The following is a 23,269-nucleotide window of genomic DNA, read 5'->3' on the forward strand; positions in this document are numbered from 1 at the left end:
AACCCCCCTACCTGTGTCTAAAATCTTTGTTCCTGCAAAGAAGAAACACAAAATAAAGCAATTATTATTCAAAAAGGTCTGATAATCCCTTAACATTTTGTTCTTGGCACGCAAACATTTACTTTATTGTACTGTTTTTACCTTAATTCTAGGATGCCAGTAGTGTTCATTGATGGAAAAACCCTGCGTACAAAGTTGAGGTCCCCCACGTAGAGACTGCCATCGATGCCCATTGCCAAGGCAACCGGTGCGAGCAGCTTGTTGCCATCCGCAAGGCCGTTACAACTGGGGCAGGAGATGCTTCGTCTGCGACCGTTGCCCATAACGCTGCTGATAACAGGAGGCTGCTCCGTCACAAAGATGTTTTCTCCGCTTCCCTTATGGACAATGCCTGCACATGCAGATAATAAAGGTCATAAGTGGCGGCTTCACACATCAGTGAGTGCTATTCAAATATTTTTAAGATTATAAATATAATAAACTGTTCAATTATTTTTTTTTTGTCTATATTGATTGTTCTACGCTATTTATGAGCAAATTGGAAGATTTCCACCACACACACCGCAGAATCTTGTCTACCTGCGCCTTGATCAAATCCACTAAAATCTCTGCGGCCACCACTGTAGAGCTGCGTTTTGCGAGTCTAAAATCTAGACTGCTTTTTGTGACCAATTTTCCATGTGATCATCTGTCAATATGCCCCACGAGGTGCGACACAGTCTCAAACTCAGAAAACTTGACTTTTCCCGGCACAATGAAGACGCATCCGTTTTTATGCCGAGTGCAGAGGTTTCATTACGCACCATTGCACCGATGATATGACTACCTATGTAGCTAACATTTAAAATGATACACATTGCATATTTAATTGAAATGACTTGGCACATGTCGTATAACATGAGTGGATACGAAACCAAGCAGAAAAAAATCGTAACTGTCGAGGAGAAACTATCACCTGCAATTCACATATTTCAAGCTGTTAAGGTGAGACTGACACATACTTGTCAGTGAGTGACTCTAAAGGTCTCATAAAAAGTCAACTGAATCTAAAGATAAAGTCTTCACCGAGTATGCTTGCAATACTTACTGCTTCGTGTGTTGAGTATATGGTGCTTGTCCAGCGACCAGCCACCGAGATTAGTGGAATCCAGTTCATAACCTTGCAACATGGCAGTCCTTTTCTCCCATAAAATGAGACTTGCACATGACTCGTACTCGTAGCCCACAGACACTGCGTATTTGAAAGTTAAGGAAACAGAAGAAATAGGTGAGACAAAGAAAAGTGCTGGATCAATAAAAAAAAAAAATACAGCAAAACCTCACCCCACCAAAGCTAGTTAGCACCTGTACCTAACTCTGCAATAACACCTTATTAACACTCTCAAATGCTGCTAAATCAATCGGAAATTGTGTTAATTGGATTGATTGCCTGGAGGACCTTTAATATTACAGGCCATATTGATTGTGTTAAAAATTAAATTCTGCTCGGATTCACAATCGAGGATAGGTATCTGACTCAGGAAAGGGTAAAATAGTAATCGGTTGGGTTGAGTTGAGATGCTGTATTTATTTAAGACAGACACCACTGCATATGAGGAAATACAATATTGGATGGAAAAATGTGGTCACACGCTAACTCCCATTTGCGTCTCGGAGACAGGGTTGTTTCCAAAACCTCTAATCCTTTCACAGCTAACAGCAGGGGTGCAGTAAAGGGGAGCAAAGTGACCCAGGACCCATGATTGACAGGGGCTCAAGAAAATAGACCTTTTAATTTGTGACTTTAAAGTGCTGGGGCCTAAAATGATACCAAGTGTGGCTCCCTTTTCCAACAATAACATACCTATGCTCATATCTGACAGGAAAATCTACTCAACCACAAAGATGCTGGATAGGACTTGACATTCCTGGAAAATTATGCATCAAGAAGTAAAAGGGTTTCCCCAAATGAAGCGCTTTAATGATGATAGTCAACGGTAGTGGTGTCTGTGCTTTCTTGGGCTGACAAGTGATTGTGACAGCAGAATGTAATATCAGCGAGGACTCCGCATGCTGCTAACTCACTCTGATGGCTAATATCCCTTCTCCAAAGTTCCGGCTCACTGGTTGAACCAAATGCAGTCTCAATGAAAAATAGACATAGGAGAAAAGCCCACTTAACTGTGGCTATACTGCATAGTGGATTGAGGCTGAGTTTCTGGTGTATAATCTCTCTTTCAGGCTCCCTAATTAGAACTCTCTCACCCTGTCATACCCCGTATGCCATTACTGGCAAAGTTTCTAATCTTCGGAGTATGTGCAAGGTTTGGAAGAAAAAAAGCCCTGGCCCCATTGCAGCTAAAATTCCTTTCGTCCCCTATACTCACCCACAGCCTCGGAAAGCCCGTAGACCCTCTGTCCGTATGCATCAGTCTTATCCCAGATGTAAGTGTAGGCCAAATTAGGCGAGGCATGGAACCACTTCTGAAAGAGGTGGCCCTCCACCGCCACCATAAGGTGAACTTTGAGGAGACCCATGGACACCACGGCAGGGGTCATGGTCACCTTGAGCAGGGAGTGGTAGCCCTGTGTCCTCGAACTTAGGTAGCACAGCTTTAGACTTGTGCCAGGCAGCTCGATCTGCTCATGCAGCACCTGGAAGACACAGAGAGGAGATGACAAGAGAAAGGGATTAGGGGAGGGATTAGCGAGAGGGGGGAATAATGAAGGTCACGGTTCCACTGACGGCTGAGGGACAGAAGCAGGGAAAATATAAGGAAATAGAGAAGGAGGAAACGAGGGAAAGAGGGAATCTTTTGAAGCGAAAGTAGAAAGAGAGCCATAAGGCAGGCATAAAGAGGAGCGGGAAAGGAGCGGGGGAACCCGAAGGAGGATTAGCCGGCTGCCAGGGGTCAGTGGTACTGCACCTGTGTCTCCGGTATGATGGGTTTCTCCCCTGGCTTGGAGCTGAAGAAGGAGGAGAGAGGGGAGGCAATCACAAGAGGATCAGGCCTGATGAAGCCACTCAGGTCACAGCCAGGGATTGTGTTCTCTTCTGTCTTAAGCACCACAGTGTCCATAGCATAAAACTGGCTCCAGGGCAGCCACACGGTGCGCTCCTGGCTCAGGAAGGGGGCACGTTCGAATCGCAGGGTCAGTGATGCACCACCATTAGCTATCAGGTCAAACCTGGAGAGGTTTGCAAGGAGAGGACGGCAATGAGGTACAGATGGGGAGCGCTGCAGAGGATGAAATGTTACATGGACTAAAACATGACAGTGCTTCTCCTTCTTATACAATAAGTACACTGCTGCTTTAGGAATAATTCAACAAACAAACCCTGGAATAAAAGTGAAATAAAGCCGTCTGAAGGCAAGACTCAAGAATGTCACTTATTTCTCTTTCAAATTTTCTCAGCTGTTCTTCTTGCTGTGAGTTCATTGTAAAGATGGAGATAGAAAGCGGATCTTATTGTAAGGATAAACCGCAGGAGGTTTGTTTCTGGAAAGGCTGGGAACAGGTGACTCCTAACAACTGCAAGAGAATAGGATTATTTTATGACACATTTATACCGAAGCCTATGAAACTGCCCCTGAAAGCCAATGTCACTTGTTATGATAACACACGTTTGATGTTCGGATGTTTCAACATCACGTTCATCAAACTGAAGAAAGCTGCAAAGAAAGCACTGCGGAGGGGGAGAACAATGCTTAATAGACCTAAGAAAAGAAAATCAGAATTTGTTTAATTTATAAGTGGAGGTCAGTCTGAAGAACAAATAAATTTGAATTAGATTCAGCCACAGCCTGATTCAAATCCAATTCAACTTGTAGGAACCCACGTGACCCTGAAACCACGTCGTTTCTGCAAAAGGAAAGGAAAAGAGCTGCCGAGGGTAAATTAACAAATTAAATACAAATGTCAACAGACGCAAATTCAAGTAGCATCTAGTTAAATGATTGTTGAAGGATGTTTGAATAAGCACAGCTCAGGATGAAATGTTTAATGGGAACAATTGTAGCAATGTTGAGTAGCTTCAGTTCCAATTTTAAACCTCTTTGAATTTTGTCAATGGTGTCAATAATAGGAAATTTACATTTGGCCTGAAATTGAGCCACCAGATAGTAATTAATGTATGGATTTTCACATGAAATTCTAATGCTGTCCTTCGCTCTACTTATTTCTTGCCATGTTGAATTAATAAGCATTTTCCCATGAGATTGCATTCTGTATATGCGTTTTGCAATCATAGTCTGTCAATCTGCCGAATTAGAATCTAATCTAATGTAATGCAACTTAATCTCATCCAATTGTATCAAATTTAATGAGGTAGTTTCGAGTGTTCAACAAGGATGTCTGGTGTACATACATTCCATCCTGTCGCGTCAGCGTGTATCCATAGTGGGGGTAGTTGACAAAAGACACGTTCACCCCCACCAGAGGCGTTCCATCTGTCGTCAACACCTGACCCCGGATAAGAGATGCCAAACTGGAAAAAGACAAAAGAGAGAGAGGGGTGGGTAATGGATGAGCCAAACCATTTATCATTTCATTTGATTAATTGCTCCAGCTTTCAATTATTTAATTTGCCCTTTTATCTATGTCACTGGTTTTCGACCACTTATTAATTAGCCACTATCAACAGTCCCTGCAATCTAGATTACTTCCCGTCAATCTCATAAACACACCATGATGACAATGATGATGAATATGCATAGATAGAACACACCTCTTTTTTTTTTTTTAAATCACTTTTACATCAAGGACTGTCGTGTAAATGTGTATTTTCTCTTTCTACATGTATATATTTATACATTTTAGTATACATATATATAAATACACATCTAACTTCTTAAAACTGCAGAAGCTACTACTGACCTACTCTGCTTTTGTCTCTTGGAAAATAAGAATTTATGAGCATACACCTAGAACTTCGACTCATCGTGAAACCACACTATATCATTGTAAATTCCCCCCAAAGGCTGGTGGTATTCTCAACATATACTCGTGGGAGTATGGAGGTACTGGTGTTGTTACTTCCAGTCAACTTTTCCCTGTAGCCCCAATTGAGAGCTACATCTGCACTCCCAGTGGACGTACTTCTCGACGGCGTATCCACCAAGGTAATTTGTTCCTTGCCATTATTTTTTTATGTAATATTCATGAAGAAAATCATATGGAGCTGGAAAGTGCAAGAGTTGGAAACCCCAGAATGACGTTTCTACGCTCTTGTCATTTGTTTACCCCGACAGCTCTTAGCAATACAATCAAACAATCAACACAGTCCCAACCAAAGTGGCACAGTTCGTTTATTTGAATCTTAAACGGTGCAGCTTTGATTGCATTAGAGGTAACTACGGTCAAATATGCTACAAAAATATATTGAAAGGCTATGTAAAAAAAAATTCTATCGCAATGATATGTCCTACCCCAATTAATCGCACAGCGAACATCACATGTTCAAACCCAGAAACAAATGCGCTGTGACATTTAAAATGCGAACCCAAGGGCACTTGGATGGCAATTTCAGTCGACAGTAGGGGGCGGTGCATGATAAAATGTCATCCCCCTTCGATTTATCATAACAGGTGGATTCATATGATTAATTTTTATTCCACAAAGCTGATCCCGATTTTTGTCCCGAGTTCCCCTGTAAAAGATTACCTGCATTGCATTTAAAAACTTAGTGCTGAATATGAAGAAAGTAAAACCCATGGTATAAATTATTTCTATCACCTTTCGGAAATTATTACCTTCCGAAGAATTGCTGTATTTGGTAGTTTGGTAAAGATGATGCTGTGAGTGAGACTAACATTTCTTTGTCAGAGTGATTGCTCATGCATTGAATGTTAACATCTAGAAACACCTACAAGTTGAACCACAGCCACTTTGTACCAAGAGGAAACATTTGAAGCGGCACTGGCATCTGAATAGAATCCCAAGGTAAGAGACCCAGATGGAGACATTGCACATCTTAACTGGCTCAGGAATTCCTTGAGGTCTCTCAGGAGAATGTGCCATTACTGAACTGTTTTATCTTATCTGGTCCGCTGCCACTGTGAGTCCAGATAATTGTGGATGGGTATGTGACACTGATATACTACAGCAACAGGTGCAGGTTTTGTTTGTAGATTTTGGTTTTAATGCTTAAACTTATTTTCTTTGAATGAAATATATCGCTAGGCAGTTAGTTCTGCATGAAAGGAAAAACTCCCCAGTCAGTGACATAATAACCACAAAGGACAACTGGAACAGCTACCAACATATGGAGATACATTTAGAGAAAGGAAGGTTCAATGGAAGTGAAATGCCAGATCAGTGGTTGACGGTTCTTTCTCACCTGGAGTTGAATGGGTTTTCTCCAGGAATGACATGGGTGCCATCTCGTGACACGAGCATCTTAACACGTTCGTAGAAGGAGTGGACACGGGTCTGGGCCAAAGGGATCTGTTGAATGACTTGCAGAGGGTCCCTGGAACCCCTGCACAGTGGACTGTTTTGACAGGGACTCTGGATACAGCAATCTGGGTCCATGCAGTCGGTTAGTCCATCTGACAGAGAGGCGTAAGCAACAATGAATCTGTTGCAATGAATCAAAACTAATTCTATACAAGCTTGTCAGTATTTTTAACAAATACATGTGATCATTCTTAATAATGGATTCATGTTCATCTTAATTTATGAAATAATTTTTTGGACTCTACGTAAAAAAATTTTATTTTATGGAAAATGGAAATCAATATCCCTGCATGATTTTTTAGCTGCTTGCCCTTGATCACCTCCTTCGTTGTCCTTGTTGTCGGCGCAAGAGGTCTCCATGGCAACACTGCACCCAGGGCCCCTCCAACCGGTTTGACATTCACAATGCCAACTCTGCTGTCCCATGGTGCATTGCCCATTCCCATTACATAGGTTAGGACAGCCATCTGGGTAGGATAAGGAGCAAGATAAGAGAGGTCCAGGCAGGTGGGATGATAACAGAGAGGCAGGATGAGGTTTTACATGAAGTCTTATGCAATCGGACATGTGCTCACGTGGTTTGATTGACGGATGAGTTTCATCAATAAGTACATGGCAGAATGGTGTAAGTATCTATCGCTCAATAACCCAATTCATCACCTCAATTTGAATATAAACAGTATTTTACTATTTGTAACTGTTGTGTATCCTTCTATCAGTCTGTCCGTTCCTCTCTCACTTCAGAATCAGTGCATGTAATGGGATTTTGATGGCCTGGGAGTAACGCTTTCAGATGGGACAATACAAGTGTATTCAATTAAATGTGAGTATTCGCATGCATGTGTACGCATAAATGGGCGCATCCTGCATAACATGAATTTTGACTGCTCTAACCTAAGACCCTAGCCAAGAGTGCTTTGCCACGAGCATTGCAAAGCTATCATCAATTTAACAAGATTGAGTGAAAATCAGACATTCAAAGCAATAAGGACTTTGCATAATTCAATACGGGTTGTCAAAGGATGAATAATGGAAACAAAGTGACGACAACAACAAGGGGCAACATGTCAAAAAGCGCCACTATATACCTCGTGTCCTAAGTGTAAACTGTATAACAACACCACCATGAAAATAAATTGTGCAGTATTACAATGGAACTCCAGAGATGAGTATGACCATTTCTACACAGTTATCATAGACTCAAATGATCGTTACCAGTATTGTCATGCTATTTAACAATGTAAAAGGATAATGGGAGCATTGCAACATATTTTATTTTGAAAACCAAAATTATAAAATCAGCAGCCTCTGTAGATTGATTGAACAATAGACTTTGCAAAGAGCAACAACCTGTAGTATTTCAAACTCAAAGGGCTCTCTATTTGCAGACAGACAGGTGCGGTCAAGCGTATAAACTAGCACATCTTGATTTTTTGTGACAGCGCAAGTCTTGTTTAGCGTTCTGGCGGACGGAGGTATTTCATTCACAAATATGTGTCTTTCGAACCCTCAAAATCAGGGGTTGGGGGAGGGTTGGGGGTGAGGGTTGCTCTGAAATGGGCATGAACGATCCAGGTGGAAGTCTGTGCCCAAGTTCCTTGGCCAACTAACCATACATCATTTGCCAGTGGAGGTCTGCTTGCAGTTCCTCATGAACATACTTTGCATATTTGGGTCTCCAGCAAATCAGGTTCTGCTTTCCGACATGTCAAGGAATGATGATAAATGGAATGAGCAGAGCTTCTTCCACTGGTTGTGCTCACGACCACAACAGTGCAAAACACCCGTTTCTCACTGAGCCAAGCTGCATGCGTCTGTGAAAATACCAAACGTGGCCTAGTCCGCCCATGCACAGATTTACGCCAAATTCGCACTGGGCACAAATACAGAGCCCAAGCACTTTATCCAGGCGTTAGTCCTTCCTGCTTGAGGCTCCAGACCAAGCTGTTTGGTGTTGGAGGGATACCAGAGACTTGCAATTTTAGCACATCCAATCCTTGGTCCTTGTTAATGATATTTATAAATACATATTAAGTTTTCTTTAAAAATGAGAAAGAAAAAAAAAAGTCGATTTCACTTGCATGTGTAACAGTATTGTGCCTTTCAGTGAGCCTCCAAAACAGCCATCCAATTTACGAAAAATGCCAGTTGCATCTTTCCAGCTCTGACTCAAAAATGTATGTCACATTTTCACTTTCAGGAAGAGTGAAATACATCATGACACTCAATGACAATGTTTTCTCCAGCAGCAAAAATAGTGATTTCCGCAATCCATAAGGAACAAGTCTTCCCCAAGAGAGGATGGCAGGGTTGACCGATAAAAGATGCACACTTTCGCACACAGTTCCAAACACGCACGCACGCACGCACGCACGCACGCACGCACGCACGCACGCACGCACGCACGCACGCACGCACGCACGCACGCACGCACGCACACACACACAGTCACACGAGATACGAGCTTGAATAGTGTGACGGCACAGAGTGAGAAGGGCAGACTAACTGAATGAGAGATTATGAAAATGAAATGCTTTTCATGGAGTCCTTCTCTGTAGATTAATGAACACATTTTCAGTCAAGTCGCAGTACAGGGTTTTGCCCTCTAACAAATCGCTACGTCAATAAAGCCATGCATTATGAATATAAATAGTGCAATCTAACCCGTGGCAGCAGCTAAATTAACAAGCGTTTTTCCTCGATTGGCATTCTATCATATGTCCAAACCACCAGCAGATGAGAAAAAAAGTCAACAAAGGACTTTGAGAAAGACAATGAGCCATCTTGTTTGAACAAGAAATAATTTTGTGAATGGACAGGGCGGGGAATGGTTAACGACCTTTGTTTTTTTAAATCTATAATTATTATTACTAGTTTCTGCATCAGCGGACCAGTCATGATTATGAACTATCAGGCTGAACTACTTTGTGGTTCAGCATTGAACTGAAAGAACAAAGGCAGTTAGCAGTGATTGCCTATTAAATGCAGTTGCCATTTAAAGTAGTGATACTTATGAAACAACTAGACAGGACAATCTATAGCGGGCATTGATCGGCTTGCCTGAGCAGGCCAACATGGGGATGCTCTCTCTTTAATGCCAGGCCTCAGTCAATACCCACTCATAGTAACTAGAATAAAGTGGGATTTTCAGAAACTATTAACGCCTCCCTCCCCACTAATGGAGCAGTTCTCCGAAATCCCCTCATAAGAAGAGCAAAATGCCTCTCCTTATAGGCCGGCACACCCGCGCTCGTGTGGATGGCTGTGTGTCAGGGTGTATGAACAAATATCATTTTTTAGAAGGAGTGAGGGAGACGATGAAACACCGATAGATAGAAAGAATGAGAACAAAGTGCACAAAAGAAAGTTAAACTTCACAGTGATCCAAAAAAAAAAAAAATCAGCATTGACGTTTTTCGGCCGCCCCTATTCTAAAGGTCATACATACACTAAAGGTCATACATATAATTTCGGAACTGCTGCATAAAGGTAGATCCGATAACACTGCACTTTAACAGTGACATTCTAAGCAAGCTGTAACATATATTCCTTTAGCCCATGTAGTTGAACTGTCTCCATTTTGCTTCATTTGTTTCACTAATTACTTCTGCTCTATCTTTAACCCTGGCCTTTAACTTTTTTTTTCTTTTCCTGCACTGGATTTTCATATAAGCTTTTGCATTAAGTGCGGAAGATGAGAGGACGCTCTGATCGGTGCTCTGGGGACTCGTACTGCCACACAGTCTGCACTGAACCTGGCATCGGTACAGATGACAAGTTCTACCTGTAAGGCAGGGGTTGATAACAACCTTAAATACTCAAAGAGTCATTTCATCTCAGACAGGAAAAAAAAAATGCTGAAGCCAAAAAAAACATATTGATGTTAAACGTGATCATAACAAAGCATCTTTTTAAAAAACTGGGTGCAAAAAGAACAACAAAAAACTGTGTCGCATTAAGAAATCAGTGAGCTGCTACCAAGGACATGCAATTTTTTCTGTTTGTAACAAAAACATTCTAAAAGAAGTTGCTTGGTTGAGGCTTGCTTTATAATTAAATAGTCATTGTCTCTTTGAGTCAAGTGTGTTGAAGCTGAAAGTGGGGGAGAGGTGCTGATGGAGAATGAATGCGCCTTTCCCGATTTGCGAGTCCAGTTTACTGCTGTGGACCATAAATTGTGCAACCAATTTCAATTAAAAAGTAATATAAATAGATTTATATTTGCAAAATAATAGCAAATTAAAATGTTTAGTGTGATTTTTACTCCTGTTGTCAACGCGGTAAGATGTCACCTTCATCTTCACGATTGTAAACCGTCATCTGTTACTTGAGGTTACACGACCGATGTTTGTGTTTAAAATAGTTCATGTAGGGCGTGTCATGCGTTTTCTACTTTCTTTGGAAATGCTTTTATTAATCCATGGTTCAAACTAGTAAAAAAAAAAAAATCAACAAATCTTGCTGCCAGTTGTAGCACATAGGCGGCTGCGACGCATATTTCAAGCTGCATGAAAGTTAATAAATCAGTAACATTTTGTTTTTAATATTAGAAGAGCAGCATAATTGTCAAATTGAGACTAGCATTTGAGAAACAAACAGGCTAGGAATCATTAGAGAGCCACATGCAATAAATAACACAATATTAGTGATCCTACAAGATTTGTTAAAGCTGTAAATTGAACCAGGTGAATTTATTGAAGAGGTCTGGAAATCAAGCAGAAATTGGATATGTGCATACTGAGAAAATCCATTTCTGAACTGCTCTGACCATGCAAGGTGCCTCAAATATCCAAATACAAAGGCACACAAATAATCAAAAGCTCTGTAATTTTTGCATCAGCTGCCTATGCATTTTTCCAATGACTTCAAATGTTCTTTCCGCCTTTCATCGTTTTCTCCTTTTGTGAAGCAGCACAGCTTCACGTAATACATGACTCGAATACCAAAGCTATTTATTAGTAGATTCTTGTGTATTTGTGTTACACGGGAACACTCTCACATGCATGCACATCCACACTTTGACAGCACAGCGCCTCAACACTGCTGAGACCACACTCGGCTCTACGGCAGCCCACATCAGGGCTCAATGACACCAGACTCCTGCAGTAGTGCACTGCGACAACAGGGAGTGCACTACGTGTAGGCAGTTATCATTGAGGCTGGCACCCTAATCTACGTACGTACAGATAGCGCCACAGAGTCTAAGGAGCCAAGCCAGGCCAAGAACCCACAAATGGAGCAGCTAGCTTCTACCACCACAGGCTAATGAGCAAAACACCAGAGTCAAGATACGGTACCTGCTTTGTCAACCATGCTCCCATGGTCTGCAGTGGGAGAAAACGTGCAAAAGGTAAGAGATGGGGAGAATTGAAAAGGAAATGAATAAATTGATGCAAGAAACACCATGCAGAGCTGAAATGAACAACGGGCAAGCTGACATAAGCTTTGAGTGTCTGCTGCTGGTGAAGTTTGCACTGCGCCAAGCTGAGGCCTGACAATTCTTTCATCTCAGGCTGATGCCGCAGTCAAAGCTGCCCTACTTTCTGATGGGGAAAATGAGGAGATCATAAACTGCTATTCCCCTGTGCTTTCCTATGTGTCGGAGTGAGATGTGTGTGAGTGCATGTAAGTGTTGGGCTTATGTGTGTGTATTAGGTAGCAATCACAGCGCTGGCGGTGACAGCAAAATGAGACATTGCCACTAAAAGCACTGTGGGTGAATCCAAAGAATCTGGCACTCATCCATCTGGAGTGACAGTGATGTCAATATGCGACATTAATTGATTGACATTGGGTGAAACACAAATACGCCAACCATTCACTTTTTTTGACATCACTGGGGTGAAAAGTTTCACCTTTTACCAAATAAACCTGCTGTTTGGTAGGCCTCCTTAGGTTTAGAAAAATGCTAGATCTTGCTTAGGATCTTGTGAACCACTCTCTTTTAGTTCTGGTTGATTCTCGATCTCCCTCAAACTCTTATAGCCTCATTTGTTGACAAAGTTGGAAGGGGTTGACAGTTTAATTTGACTGGGTGCTGCTGCATACACCCACGCACCCACGCACCCACGCACCCACGCACCCACGCACCCACGCACCCACGCACCCACGCACACACGCACACACGCACACACGCACACACGCACACACGCACACACACACACACACACACACACACACACACACACACACACACACACACACACACACACACACACACACACACGCACACACACACACACACACACACACACACAGTAAATTGCTCTCACCAATAGTGCAGTGCTCTCCATTCCAGCCCTGGTGACACTGACATTTGCCATCCTTGCAGGTTCCGTGTTTGATGCAAAGCGGGTTGCACACACGCTGGTCACAGCCTGCTCCTGTCCAGCCATCCTCGCAGCGACAAGCTCCACCCATACACACGCCATGTGTTCCGCAGTCTACGGAACACACCTCTGCAGGACCAAAGTGAGATCAAATACATATGCACACAGAAAATTGAAAACTACTTAACAGTGATGACTGCAACATGAAGTGGACATCTCCACTGATCCAGTACAGGAGCTGTATAAGAGATTCTGCTTTAATTATAATATTCATGTTCAGTTCTGAAGACACTGAGAGCTGTATTCATCAAGCTCTGTCGCTACTTGTACTTAGCAATGGTGAAAGACTACACTTCTAAGCAGCTTTGTCATGAAGATGAGACTAAAGATTATTATGATTTTAAAAAGAATGGGTTCAAAACGTGCTGACAAGCGGCATCCTAATGTGGAGCATCGGTGCATTTGAAATTTCAGATCATGCCACATTCTCCCACTAACATGAAATGCAATCTCAAGCTTTCTATGGTGGAGGTTTTAATGCTAATATTGCTACATATAATTAATGTACCTTTGATGGTGCCTGATTTTATCTGAAGGTTAATAACAGATGTAATATGGTTGGAGGTGGTGGACATCTTGATTTAAACCATGAATATAGGACATTACTTGATTATTTTTTATTTAATATTAATTGCAGTGTTGTTGCACTGCATGTGACAACTTCAATGATGCAGACAAATTGAAACGTGCATATTCCCTGCACCTCTATTATAGTGGATATTTGTAGACAAACGTATGTGACAATTATTATTATTATGTGTCTGAAACCCCTGTATGCTAGGGATGTAATCTGCACAGTTGTTTTGAATGCTGTACTTGCTGAGGGATACGGCTGAATGGAACATTGTTGTTTATATTAAAGTCAAGCATTGCTGCACTTTTAATGAATGTTGAGGTCTTGTCGCTGAGAATCGCTGCTGGCTTTATTTTATTAAGGCACGGAATGTAAAAACGCTCCTGATATGTATGCAAGCATGGTTTGTTTTCCACTTCACAATGTGAATTTATGATAAGGTAGGTGTCACTACATAGTACTGTAATTTTCATCATAGTAATTATGGTAGAAAACTTGTCTTTCCTCGTGTATTATAATGACTACATTGGTAATCTTAAAAGGGTGCTAAATTTTCACCAAGTCCTTTGAGAGCTGAACAGTAAAAATAGAGGCAGATTTATTTTGACTTTTGAAAATGTTGTTTTATTAAACACCTTTGCTCTCACAGAAGCAAAGGGAAGGGTGATTTGTTTTTTAGGGAAGGGTAATTTTTTTTTTTTTTACACATCACTTTCTTAGGCGGGTGTACTCTACCTTGAATATCTATAGCATTTGCAATATTATTTTGGTTGTCATCACCGAAAATTTTAGCGCTATCATGAAATAATTATACATATTAAAATACAGAAATAAGTGTTATTTAAAAGGTCATGTTTATGGATTCGTCACAAGAAACGTTACTAAGAAAAGATCTACGGCAGACATTCTTTTTTTTTCCCATTGCAATCATTTGATTGCGTACCAGTTTCCCCCTCAATTGTACAAATTTTCTTAAAGTTAGCAGATAGTTCATACTGTAAATTGTGATGAATTAAAGAGTACCATCAAAGGGGAAGCCAACCGAAACATTTTATTTAGAAGAATATGTTGTATGTGCCCCAACAAACATCATTTTGGAGTTAATTTCCCCTTTAAAGCCACAACAAAAAAATAATTACAAAATTGCCATATTTGTACTTACCCATGGAACAGTCAGGTCCCATCCAGTTAGGGTCACAGCTGCACAGCCCAGTGTCGGGAATGAAGGCACCATGACCGTGGCACTGGTCCGGACACTGAGCCCGAGGCAGCTCACAGTGGAGACCTCCCCAGCCTGGCTTACAGTGGCATTCACCATTCACACAGATGCCATTGTTGGAACATGTCGGGTCTAGGCAATCCACTGCATAAAGGATGAGAAATCCAATCAAAAAAAGACCAACACTAATGAGAAAATCACAATTTGCGCTTGAAGACAAAGAAATGTTATGAGTAGGTGTTTAAAAACAGAAATGACAGGAGGCATATTTTCATCCTTTGTGTACACCAAAAGATAACGGAATAAAAGACAACATTAGCAGACATTACTGAGGCAAGTAAAGCACACAATAATGAATAGCAGCATCTTTTAATTATGTGCCGCTATAAAAGAGCAACAAGCCAAACTAACATCATTCTGTGTGTATGTGTGTCATATGTGCATGTGATGTATACTCATGAGAATCTGACAAACAGCCTGCTTTGGAAAAAAAAAGATGCACAGCAAATGAAACAGCAATTTGACAAATTACCTCTCAAGCAAAAGACCCACCCCCATCCTAGCTCACCCTACCTCTGGTTTGTCCTCTTTGCTATTTCTCTGCTCACTCAGCCTCACCTTGTCCTCTTTGCACTCCTCAGCCTCTATTGACCACCCCCCAACCTTTTGCACACATGCTCACACATCGCAACCTCCATTTGTGTTTGCCTGGCAGAAAAGGCGGCTCACAGCTATTGATTTTCATGTCAGCGGCAGTCCAGGTAAATTGTCTGAGGGACTCTGCTGGGATGAATATCAGATATGAAACCAGAGGAGAAGAAATTGATTTGAGGTGGGGACCAGGAGCCAATGCTGACCTCGTTCTGCGGCCTATTGTCTTGACCTCTTTGGCCAGACAATCTCCTGAACACTCATCCTACTGCACTCCTAATCCTCCTCCTCCTCATCTTTCCCACTGGGACACACACTGTTTCTCATTTCTCACATCTCCCATTCTCACCGGTATGTATATATAACCTCATATTGCTTCTTTGACTACACCCTCTTAAACTTGTATGCCCATGTGTTGCTCATCCATCATTTTGACGACCGAGAGAGTGGCAGGCAGGTACTTCTTAACAGAGATCAATAGATGCGATTTAATCCCTTAATAAAAATCTGTGATGTTTTTGGCTGCAGTATCATCCGTCAATTTTGTGTATATATGGAGGGAAGGGACACTCGCTCAGCGGGAGATTGAGCAATGACGAGCTGTCACACTGGAGTTAGTCTGAGTGTAGCAATGGATGTACGATGTGCTTGTATGGCTGCAAACAACCATGTTTCTTAAAAAATAATCACCATATGTGGAGACATTATGTCTGGGAAAAGATATGACATTCAGCAATGTATCTTCATCAAGCCTATGCTCACAAGACTTAAGTAGGGTATTACATGGACAGCATTGGTACGCTATATCCGTTCAATTAAATTTTCAATCAAGTTAAATATTTGATCCTAGTATGTAAAGTGCTATCATGAAAACAAAACCATCGAGTAGTAGCCGGTGCTTTACGTAATGCAGACTGCTCTCAATGTCTCACCTTTTTGGGCAGCAATGATGAATTAAAAACTGAATGCACCTTTTGATTTTAAAGTTTGAGCCAGCTCACTGGGCCTCTCTGAGAAGTCCGGGATTGAATATTAAGGTAAATTACCGCACAAACCACTTTGATGATGTCATAACTAAACAGTGAAACCGTGTTGTCGCTTTTGATCATTTGCGATTTTCCTTTTTGCTGACTTTTTTTGTCTCCCATTTGCTGTTATTCATCAAAATGCTTGTTCGCTGCACAAAGCTGGATCTAATGTAAAAATATTGCTTTGGCGCAATCTTGAAGCATCTTGGGACCAAGGAACAACGTAAAAGTGAAGGGAGGAGCTTTATTTAGTGCGGCCAAGGCAACATATAAGAGAAAAAATGTTTGTCATCATGTTGGGCAATTACAGATCGTTTAAAATGGCTTACTTTAACCATATTACGGCCATATCACTTATGTGTCACGTGTCATTACTTCAACCTTCCTGAGTATCCCACTCATTTAAATGGACCACCTCTCACCTTCAGCACAGCTTTGTCCTTTATAGCCGATGGAGCACACACAGTTGCCATTGGTGCAGCTGCCGTGGCCACTGCAAAGAGGGTCAAGGCATTGTGTGACAGGGACATCACATTCAGGTCCTTTCCAGCCACTGTAACATGCACAGGAGCCCTTGTCGTACTGTCCATTTCCACTACAAAGCACTGGACATGCCGCTGGCAGAACACAAGAAAGGAGAGAGGGGAACAATTAAGTTAATTTTAATGAGATTTGTATAAAAGTCACTCTGCTCACGCTCACACACACCATTCTTACCACACCTTCCCTTTACTGGCTAAATAGAGTGGTTAGGGGGCTAGAGAGTGGCACTGACACAAAGAGTAATTACAGGCAAGAGGTAACTAAACTATTCATCAAAGCTGTCGATCTCAGGTGAGAACAGAGCAAGGGAGACATTAGCTTGAGGAGCTGCCATTCATCATCAGTCATCTTGTCACCGCCCAAAACGCCATCTTTAGGGCACTTAATCGTCCCAATCCTACTCTCTTCATGATGTTTCTCTAATTAGACAAGTTGTGTGATGCAAGCAGCCAATACCTTTGGAGCAGTCCATGCCGTGGAATCCTGGGAAGCAATGGCATACACCAGAATTGCACTCTCCGTTACCATGGCAATTGCGCGGGCACTCTTGCACAGAATCTGTGAGGAAGACAAAGTGTGACAGACAGGGAGAGAAAAAAGACCGTAAGAAAGCATCAAGGCGTTCAATAAACCATACACCTATAAACATACAGCATCAAAAGGAAACGTATTTATTCCTTTCCAGTGCCTTTTTGCAGTGGTGTTGCACTTTTGATGTCTCCAAATCCACCAAGAAAAGAATTTAGTGGAGTTCGCTAATAAAGTCCAATTATGTTTTTCTCAGATCTCATTCTTTGTACAACAGTGCCTTCCCTTCTCTTCTCTCAGTGACCTCATCTACTTCCTCTGAATCTGCAGCCCTTGTCTGCCTCTTATCCTAATGCAACCTCTCTTCCACTCCTCACATCCTTCCCATCACTTCACCCAATTGAAGCTTCACTCCCACCATTATGGCTTTCCACCAGCTCCCCCCCTCTTTACTCACTCTGCCATGCCCTTGCCACCTTGGCCTCTGTTCCTCGACAGTTCTACTCGTGTAAAAGGGCTGACATGAGAGGGCAACAGCGAAGGATTCTTTCTCACTCTGCTCGCCTGGTTCTGTCATTTTCTCGTGCCCCAAACACAGTAGAAATTAATTGCAGCTCTTCAACTTTACAGTGTATGATTAAAACAGCATTCCATTTTTGACAAACAGGGTTGGAGCTATATTAATCTTGGCTTTTTATTGGTGACTATTTGAAGTAACCGAGTAGTCATTTTTTGCCGACTAAGAGGACAAGGAAAATGCATACCAATTGCACCGGTCAGGAATAATATCAAAATGTGCCTTTACAAACGTACTAATGTATGTTTTCGAGTGACACTATAAGAGAGAGGGCGGCGGTGGCGCACTGGTTGGCACGTCCGCCTCACAGTTAGGAGGGTGTGGTTTCCATTCCACCTCCGACCCTCCCTGTGTGGAGTTTGCATGTTCTCCCCGTGCCCGCGTGGGTTTTCTCCGGGCACTCCGGTTTCCTCCCACATCCCAAAAACATGCTTGGTAGGCCGAGTGAGCACTCCAAATTGCCCCTCCAAATTGTGAGTGCGAGTGGTTGTTCGTCTCTGTGTGCCCTACGATTGGCTGGCAACCGGTTCAGGGTGTCCCCTGCCTACTGCCCGATGACCGCTGGGATAGGCTCCAGCACGCCAGTGGGATAAAGCGGTACAGAAAATGGATGGATGGATGGACTATAAGAGAGTGATTAATTTAACCACTATAGTTCTGGTTATTGCACAACATTGCAGAGAGAGTGGGGTAACTAAAACCCCCTAATTACCAGAAAAGACCAGAAAGACGAAATCATTAAAGTAGCGGCGTTGCTCTGAATTACTCTCATCTGCGAGAGAACTATTATATATGTACATACTATCATATACATCTTACACTATACGGCACGCATTACATTTTGAAAGTCCTCCTATTTGAGTGGCAAGACTGGTACATCTTACTTCTTTTTTGCATTATTGTATTGACTCACCCATTATGTTTGTGCTGAAGGAAACTGTCTCTCTCTCCCGACCGTCATTGTAAAAGGCCAGATGCCAGGCTCCCGCATCCAGGTACTGGACAAACACCGCCTCATTAAGGACCACAGTCTGAATGCTCCTCCTTTCTCGTGGAGACTCGACCACACTCCACTTCTCCTTCCCATTCAAGCGCTCCATGTAATCATACTGCAGCAGAATGCAGGTTAGAAATTTCAGTGAAAAGGGAGGAATTACAATAGCGTCAAATCTGTAATCCAGCAATGACGTACAAATGTTGTTCCTTTAAGAGTATGCCTTTTAGAGGTATAGGTGGAAAAATATAGACCCGTCAGTAAAAGTGAGTGGCTGTAAACTGTCAGCCAAAGATACAGGACGCAAGAAAGAGAGAACCAGAAGGACCAAAGAGCCCTTTGGCCACAGATTTAAGTCTTACTTTGTCAAGTGAAACTGTTATCTGCAGATCAGCATGGCTCTTAATAGAAAGCTTTGCAACTAATAGGGGGTATAAAAGTCACATTACTGTAAGATTTAATTAAATGTAAATCATGGATTTAATTTGCTTATTGGAGCAATGAATCACAAAATATAACATGATAAAGAATTTGAATGGATTCTCCATGCATGGGACTAATTAAGCAGATCAAAACAGATATAGTGATTGATCAAATCCTCCTTGTGTGATTAGAACATATAGGTCAAGGAAGTATCTGCTCGATCATTGTTATTGGCGCTATTTACCTGTGCGTGTGAGGGGGGCAGGCCCTTGCGAATGTAGACTCCGAACAGGGCATCCTTGCCCAAGGAAATGTTGAACTTGAGGAATTGCGCTTGACTGAGGTACATCAGGGACCTCCAAAAGACACCAGGCGGTACTTCTTGGGTTACTCTTCTCCCAACATCAATGTTGCCCGTGTCTATACTGCTGTTCCGCCCTGTCCAAGGACCTGAAGCAAGGGGGAAAGAAACTGCATAATTTGTGATTACTGTCTGTAGTGATGGGCAAATGAAGCATCATGAACCAGTTGTATTTTCTTGACTCCTCTAGATGGCACTAGAAAGCACTGACCGTTTTTTTAAACTCCTTTCTTCAAACCAACAACCAGCCAGTGCACTCTAGAGGAGTCAAAAAATACAACTACTGGTGCATGAGGCAAATTTGACACTTCATTTACCCATTCCAAGTTATGTGATTCAAAAGCTGTCGATTTACTTCAAAATAAACTTATCATAAACTTCAGGGCATTACAAAAGCAGAGGATTAGAACTGTTAAATTTTGGCCCCTTTGGCACACAAAATTAGATTGCGACTCTGGTCAGACTGTTGTATCGCTGTGACTGCCTCTTCCTAATCTTCTACACGGTTAGTTTCGACCATTTTAAACCAGTTAGGACTGTGATCACACATCGGAAAACTCCAACATATATTTAGGTTATGCCGCTCTCCTCCATCGGCGTGATTAAAACACTTGTCCGTAAACTCAATTTTCTTGGCATCATTAAATAGTCTAAACTGGGAAAATAGTCTTATGCTAGTTATTTTTGGTACAACAGACACTCAAGAAAAATACTTCAGAGTTTAATGGAACCTTTTGCTAGATTTGTTAATGTGAAAATAAATGTAGTTCACTGCAACATTCAGATGCAGTATGATACGGTTGAGTAATCTAAAGCCTTTATTATCAGTTTTAAAGATTAGTGATACTAAACAGACACAGTTGCAGGATGACACTCACAGCAACCTGCAATCAGGCCATCTAACAATGGCAGCTTTGGAGCTCAGGCAGGAAAGAAGTGTGCAAAGAACATCTGCATCAAGTCGAGACATATAGGGAACACAGTCTTCTCAGTAATACTGATCTTAGGCACAAAGTAGCTTCCCAAATGTACTCCATGCTATGTAAGCAGAGTAAGTGAAACAAGAAAAGTACAGGGGTCCTTAAAAGGGTGAGAGACACTGTAATGGGGGTGTTGGTGAATCTGCTGATATTTTATTTGCCTGATAAACTGACGATTGCCCTCCATACCTCAGCAGAGTGGCTAAAAAGCTCTTTGTGATAGCACAGCTCATACGCTGCCCTAATTTATGGACATCTTTGAGTTGCTGTGTGCCCATTTGATGGCAAAACTCTATTAGCGGCATACAACGTTATTTAAAATCTGTGAAAGCAGGGGCAGTGAACTGTAAATTGCTATATTTTTATTTTTTTTGTAAACTCAAAAGACTACAACTAACAGTGTTGTTGTCTTTTGTCCATCATTATTTACGGCAAATGGAACTGCACAAGGACTGTGTTAAGTGAAAATCTACTTAACTAAAAACACTTTGCTACTGATTTATCATTTTTTTTTCTGCTTCTTATTTTTTCAACATGCCCTCATCTCTGACTTGATTATCATCTTAGAATTTACCTTGCAGCAAATATGTATCCAGTTATTATTTATTACTTTGAATACAAGTAATATGCAACATAATAAAAGAAGAAAAACATTTTGTGTACGTACACCGTTTTTTTGTTGTTGCTGAAGATTATTACCAGATCACTTAAAGGGGCAGTGTGATAGACTTTCAACTGTTTTGTTTCAAATTGAGACATAAAGTCTCTATAATTGGATTCAGTCTTGCTCTGTTGTGTGTTTTTGCTTACAAGTTGCAAACACATCCGTTCTGCAGACAGGGGTGAGGCTGTTTCTGAGGGTGTGAGTGTTGTAGTTCATACCTCTGCCTCCAGAAGGCAGCGTGGCCACATCACTGTTCACAGGCACGGCGCCCCCCAGTCCGTTGTTTAAAACTGGGCCGTCCGACGGCTTCAGCTGCCATGTCAAACCAAGTAGGTTGATTGCTGCAAACAAACATACAAACAGACAACAAGATGGAGAGTGAGAGACATATGACATGAACAATACACTCGAAAGTCTGGTATGATAACTGACATGCTTGAAAGCTCATCACGCCATAGGGCCAACCCTCTAAGTATAGTCTGTCATTTACACGACTACGAGTGCAGCTTTTATAGAACTCTGTTTTTATTCTGTGTCACTGCCATCAATTAAAAAAGAAGCCATTAACTCACTGGGGAAAGCTTAAAGTATAAACCTAAGGAAAGTCTGACAAAACTAGCAACAAAACTATAAAAAGTTCCCTCTTTTTTTTTTTAACAATTTCTTCCTCTATAGCTCAACATCTCACAATCGTCTTTCAAGCTGACAGCATCTCCTGCTTTTATTTGGGGGCCTTTACACCGTCTCTCAGAGAGCAGCTGACAGATTGCTCTCTGAAGGGATCACTCCGTGACTCCTTCTCTTGTCCTCCTCTCTTCCTTCCATGTTCTATTATTGTCTGCTGCAGGAAAAAGACTGTGTTTGTGTCTCATGCTCTTAACATTTTTTCTGTGTCCTTATTCAGAACTTTATTTGAGGCATGAACTACGCGACCCATTCATCCATCTCCTCTCTATCTCAATTTTAAGAGGTTTCTGTCTTGGAATAATCACTCTCTTATTTCCATACCAATAAACATATATCATACAGTCATGAAAAGACAACTTATGGAAACCTTGAATTCAATAGAATATATGATGAAATTTAAATGTTACAATTAAGGAAAACGGAGCTACTGAACATCGGCAATAACAGTGAAAAATGTCTTCTAGATACCTAAAATACCTAAAGGAAAAGAAATCACAGAGATAAATTCTATAACCTTACACAAATATAAAAAACAAGGAAGTGTATTTACATATTTCATTTGGTGGCAACATTGGCACTTAGAGGTAAAATCCGCCCTTTGCCTAATAGAAATACATACATTTATAGTTGAAAATTTGGCCAGTGTATGAATAATTCTGGGCTCGGCTTGCTGTTTTTTGTGGCAATTGTTACCTTCAACCTGTTTTGTGCTCTTGAATAATATTTCTTGGTGTAAACAAATAGGATGTCTGGTGTCTGTCTGGTGATTGTCCTTGAAAATAAGTTTTACATCTTTTTTGCTGTACAGTCAGTGATTTCTCTCTCTCTCTCTCTACACACACGCACACACGTGCACACGCGCACGCGCACACGCACGCGCACACACACACAAACACACACACACACACACACACACACACAAATAAAGGGAACGCCTCAACAACACAATATAGTAACTCCAAGTAGATCAAACTTGCATGAAATCAAACTATCCAAAGCAACACTGATTGACAATCAATTTTACATGCTATTGTGCGAATGGAACAGACAAGAGGTGGCAAAATTTGTTAATTAGCAAGACACGTTGAATAAAGTAGTGGTTCTGCAAGTGAGGACCACAGATCTCTTCTCAGGACCTATGTTTTCTGGCTGATGTTTTGGTCACTTTTGAATGATGGTGGTGGTTTCACACTTGTGATAGCACGGGACGGAC

At 41.6% G+C, this 23,269-nt stretch overlaps 1 protein-coding gene across 10 annotated transcripts in view; it reads right to left on the reverse strand.

Annotated features, from left to right (window-relative positions):
* LOC125989940 (teneurin-2) overlaps nucleotides 1-23,269 on the reverse strand; it is a 202,105-nt gene that overhangs the window by 11,409 nt on the left and 167,427 nt on the right. For 8 of the 10 annotated variants that reach the window (XM_049756477.2, XM_049756462.1, XM_049756493.2 and 5 more), the window contains 16 exons: nucleotides 21,588-21,710; nucleotides 19,609-19,814; nucleotides 18,861-19,056; nucleotides 17,299-17,400; nucleotides 16,722-16,916; nucleotides 14,564-14,764; nucleotides 12,711-12,896; nucleotides 11,736-11,762; nucleotides 6,759-6,905; nucleotides 6,320-6,530; nucleotides 4,349-4,468; nucleotides 2,907-3,168; nucleotides 2,367-2,634; nucleotides 1,088-1,231; nucleotides 142-391; nucleotides 12-32 (listed from right to left, as the gene is read on the reverse strand). In XM_049756477.2, the coding sequence (XP_049612434.1) occupies nucleotides 12-32; nucleotides 142-391; nucleotides 1,088-1,231; nucleotides 2,367-2,634; nucleotides 2,907-3,168; nucleotides 4,349-4,468; nucleotides 6,320-6,530; nucleotides 6,759-6,905; nucleotides 11,736-11,762; nucleotides 12,711-12,896; nucleotides 14,564-14,764; nucleotides 16,722-16,916; nucleotides 17,299-17,400; nucleotides 18,861-19,056; nucleotides 19,609-19,814; nucleotides 21,588-21,710 (2,659 nt within the window). The remainder of the gene's footprint in view (nucleotides 1-11; nucleotides 33-141; nucleotides 392-1,087; nucleotides 1,232-2,366; nucleotides 2,635-2,906; nucleotides 3,169-4,348; nucleotides 4,469-6,319; nucleotides 6,531-6,758; nucleotides 6,906-11,735; nucleotides 11,763-12,710; nucleotides 12,897-14,563; nucleotides 14,765-16,721; nucleotides 16,917-17,298; nucleotides 17,401-18,860; nucleotides 19,057-19,608; nucleotides 19,815-21,587; nucleotides 21,711-23,269) is intronic. The other 2 variants (XM_049756483.2, XM_049756453.2) reach the window with 1 other exon arrangement.

Source organism: Syngnathus scovelli, chromosome 1, assembly GCF_024217435.2.
Source record: "Syngnathus scovelli strain Florida chromosome 1, RoL_Ssco_1.2, whole genome shotgun sequence".
Lineage (NCBI taxonomy): Eukaryota > Metazoa > Chordata > Actinopteri > Syngnathiformes > Syngnathidae > Syngnathus > Syngnathus scovelli.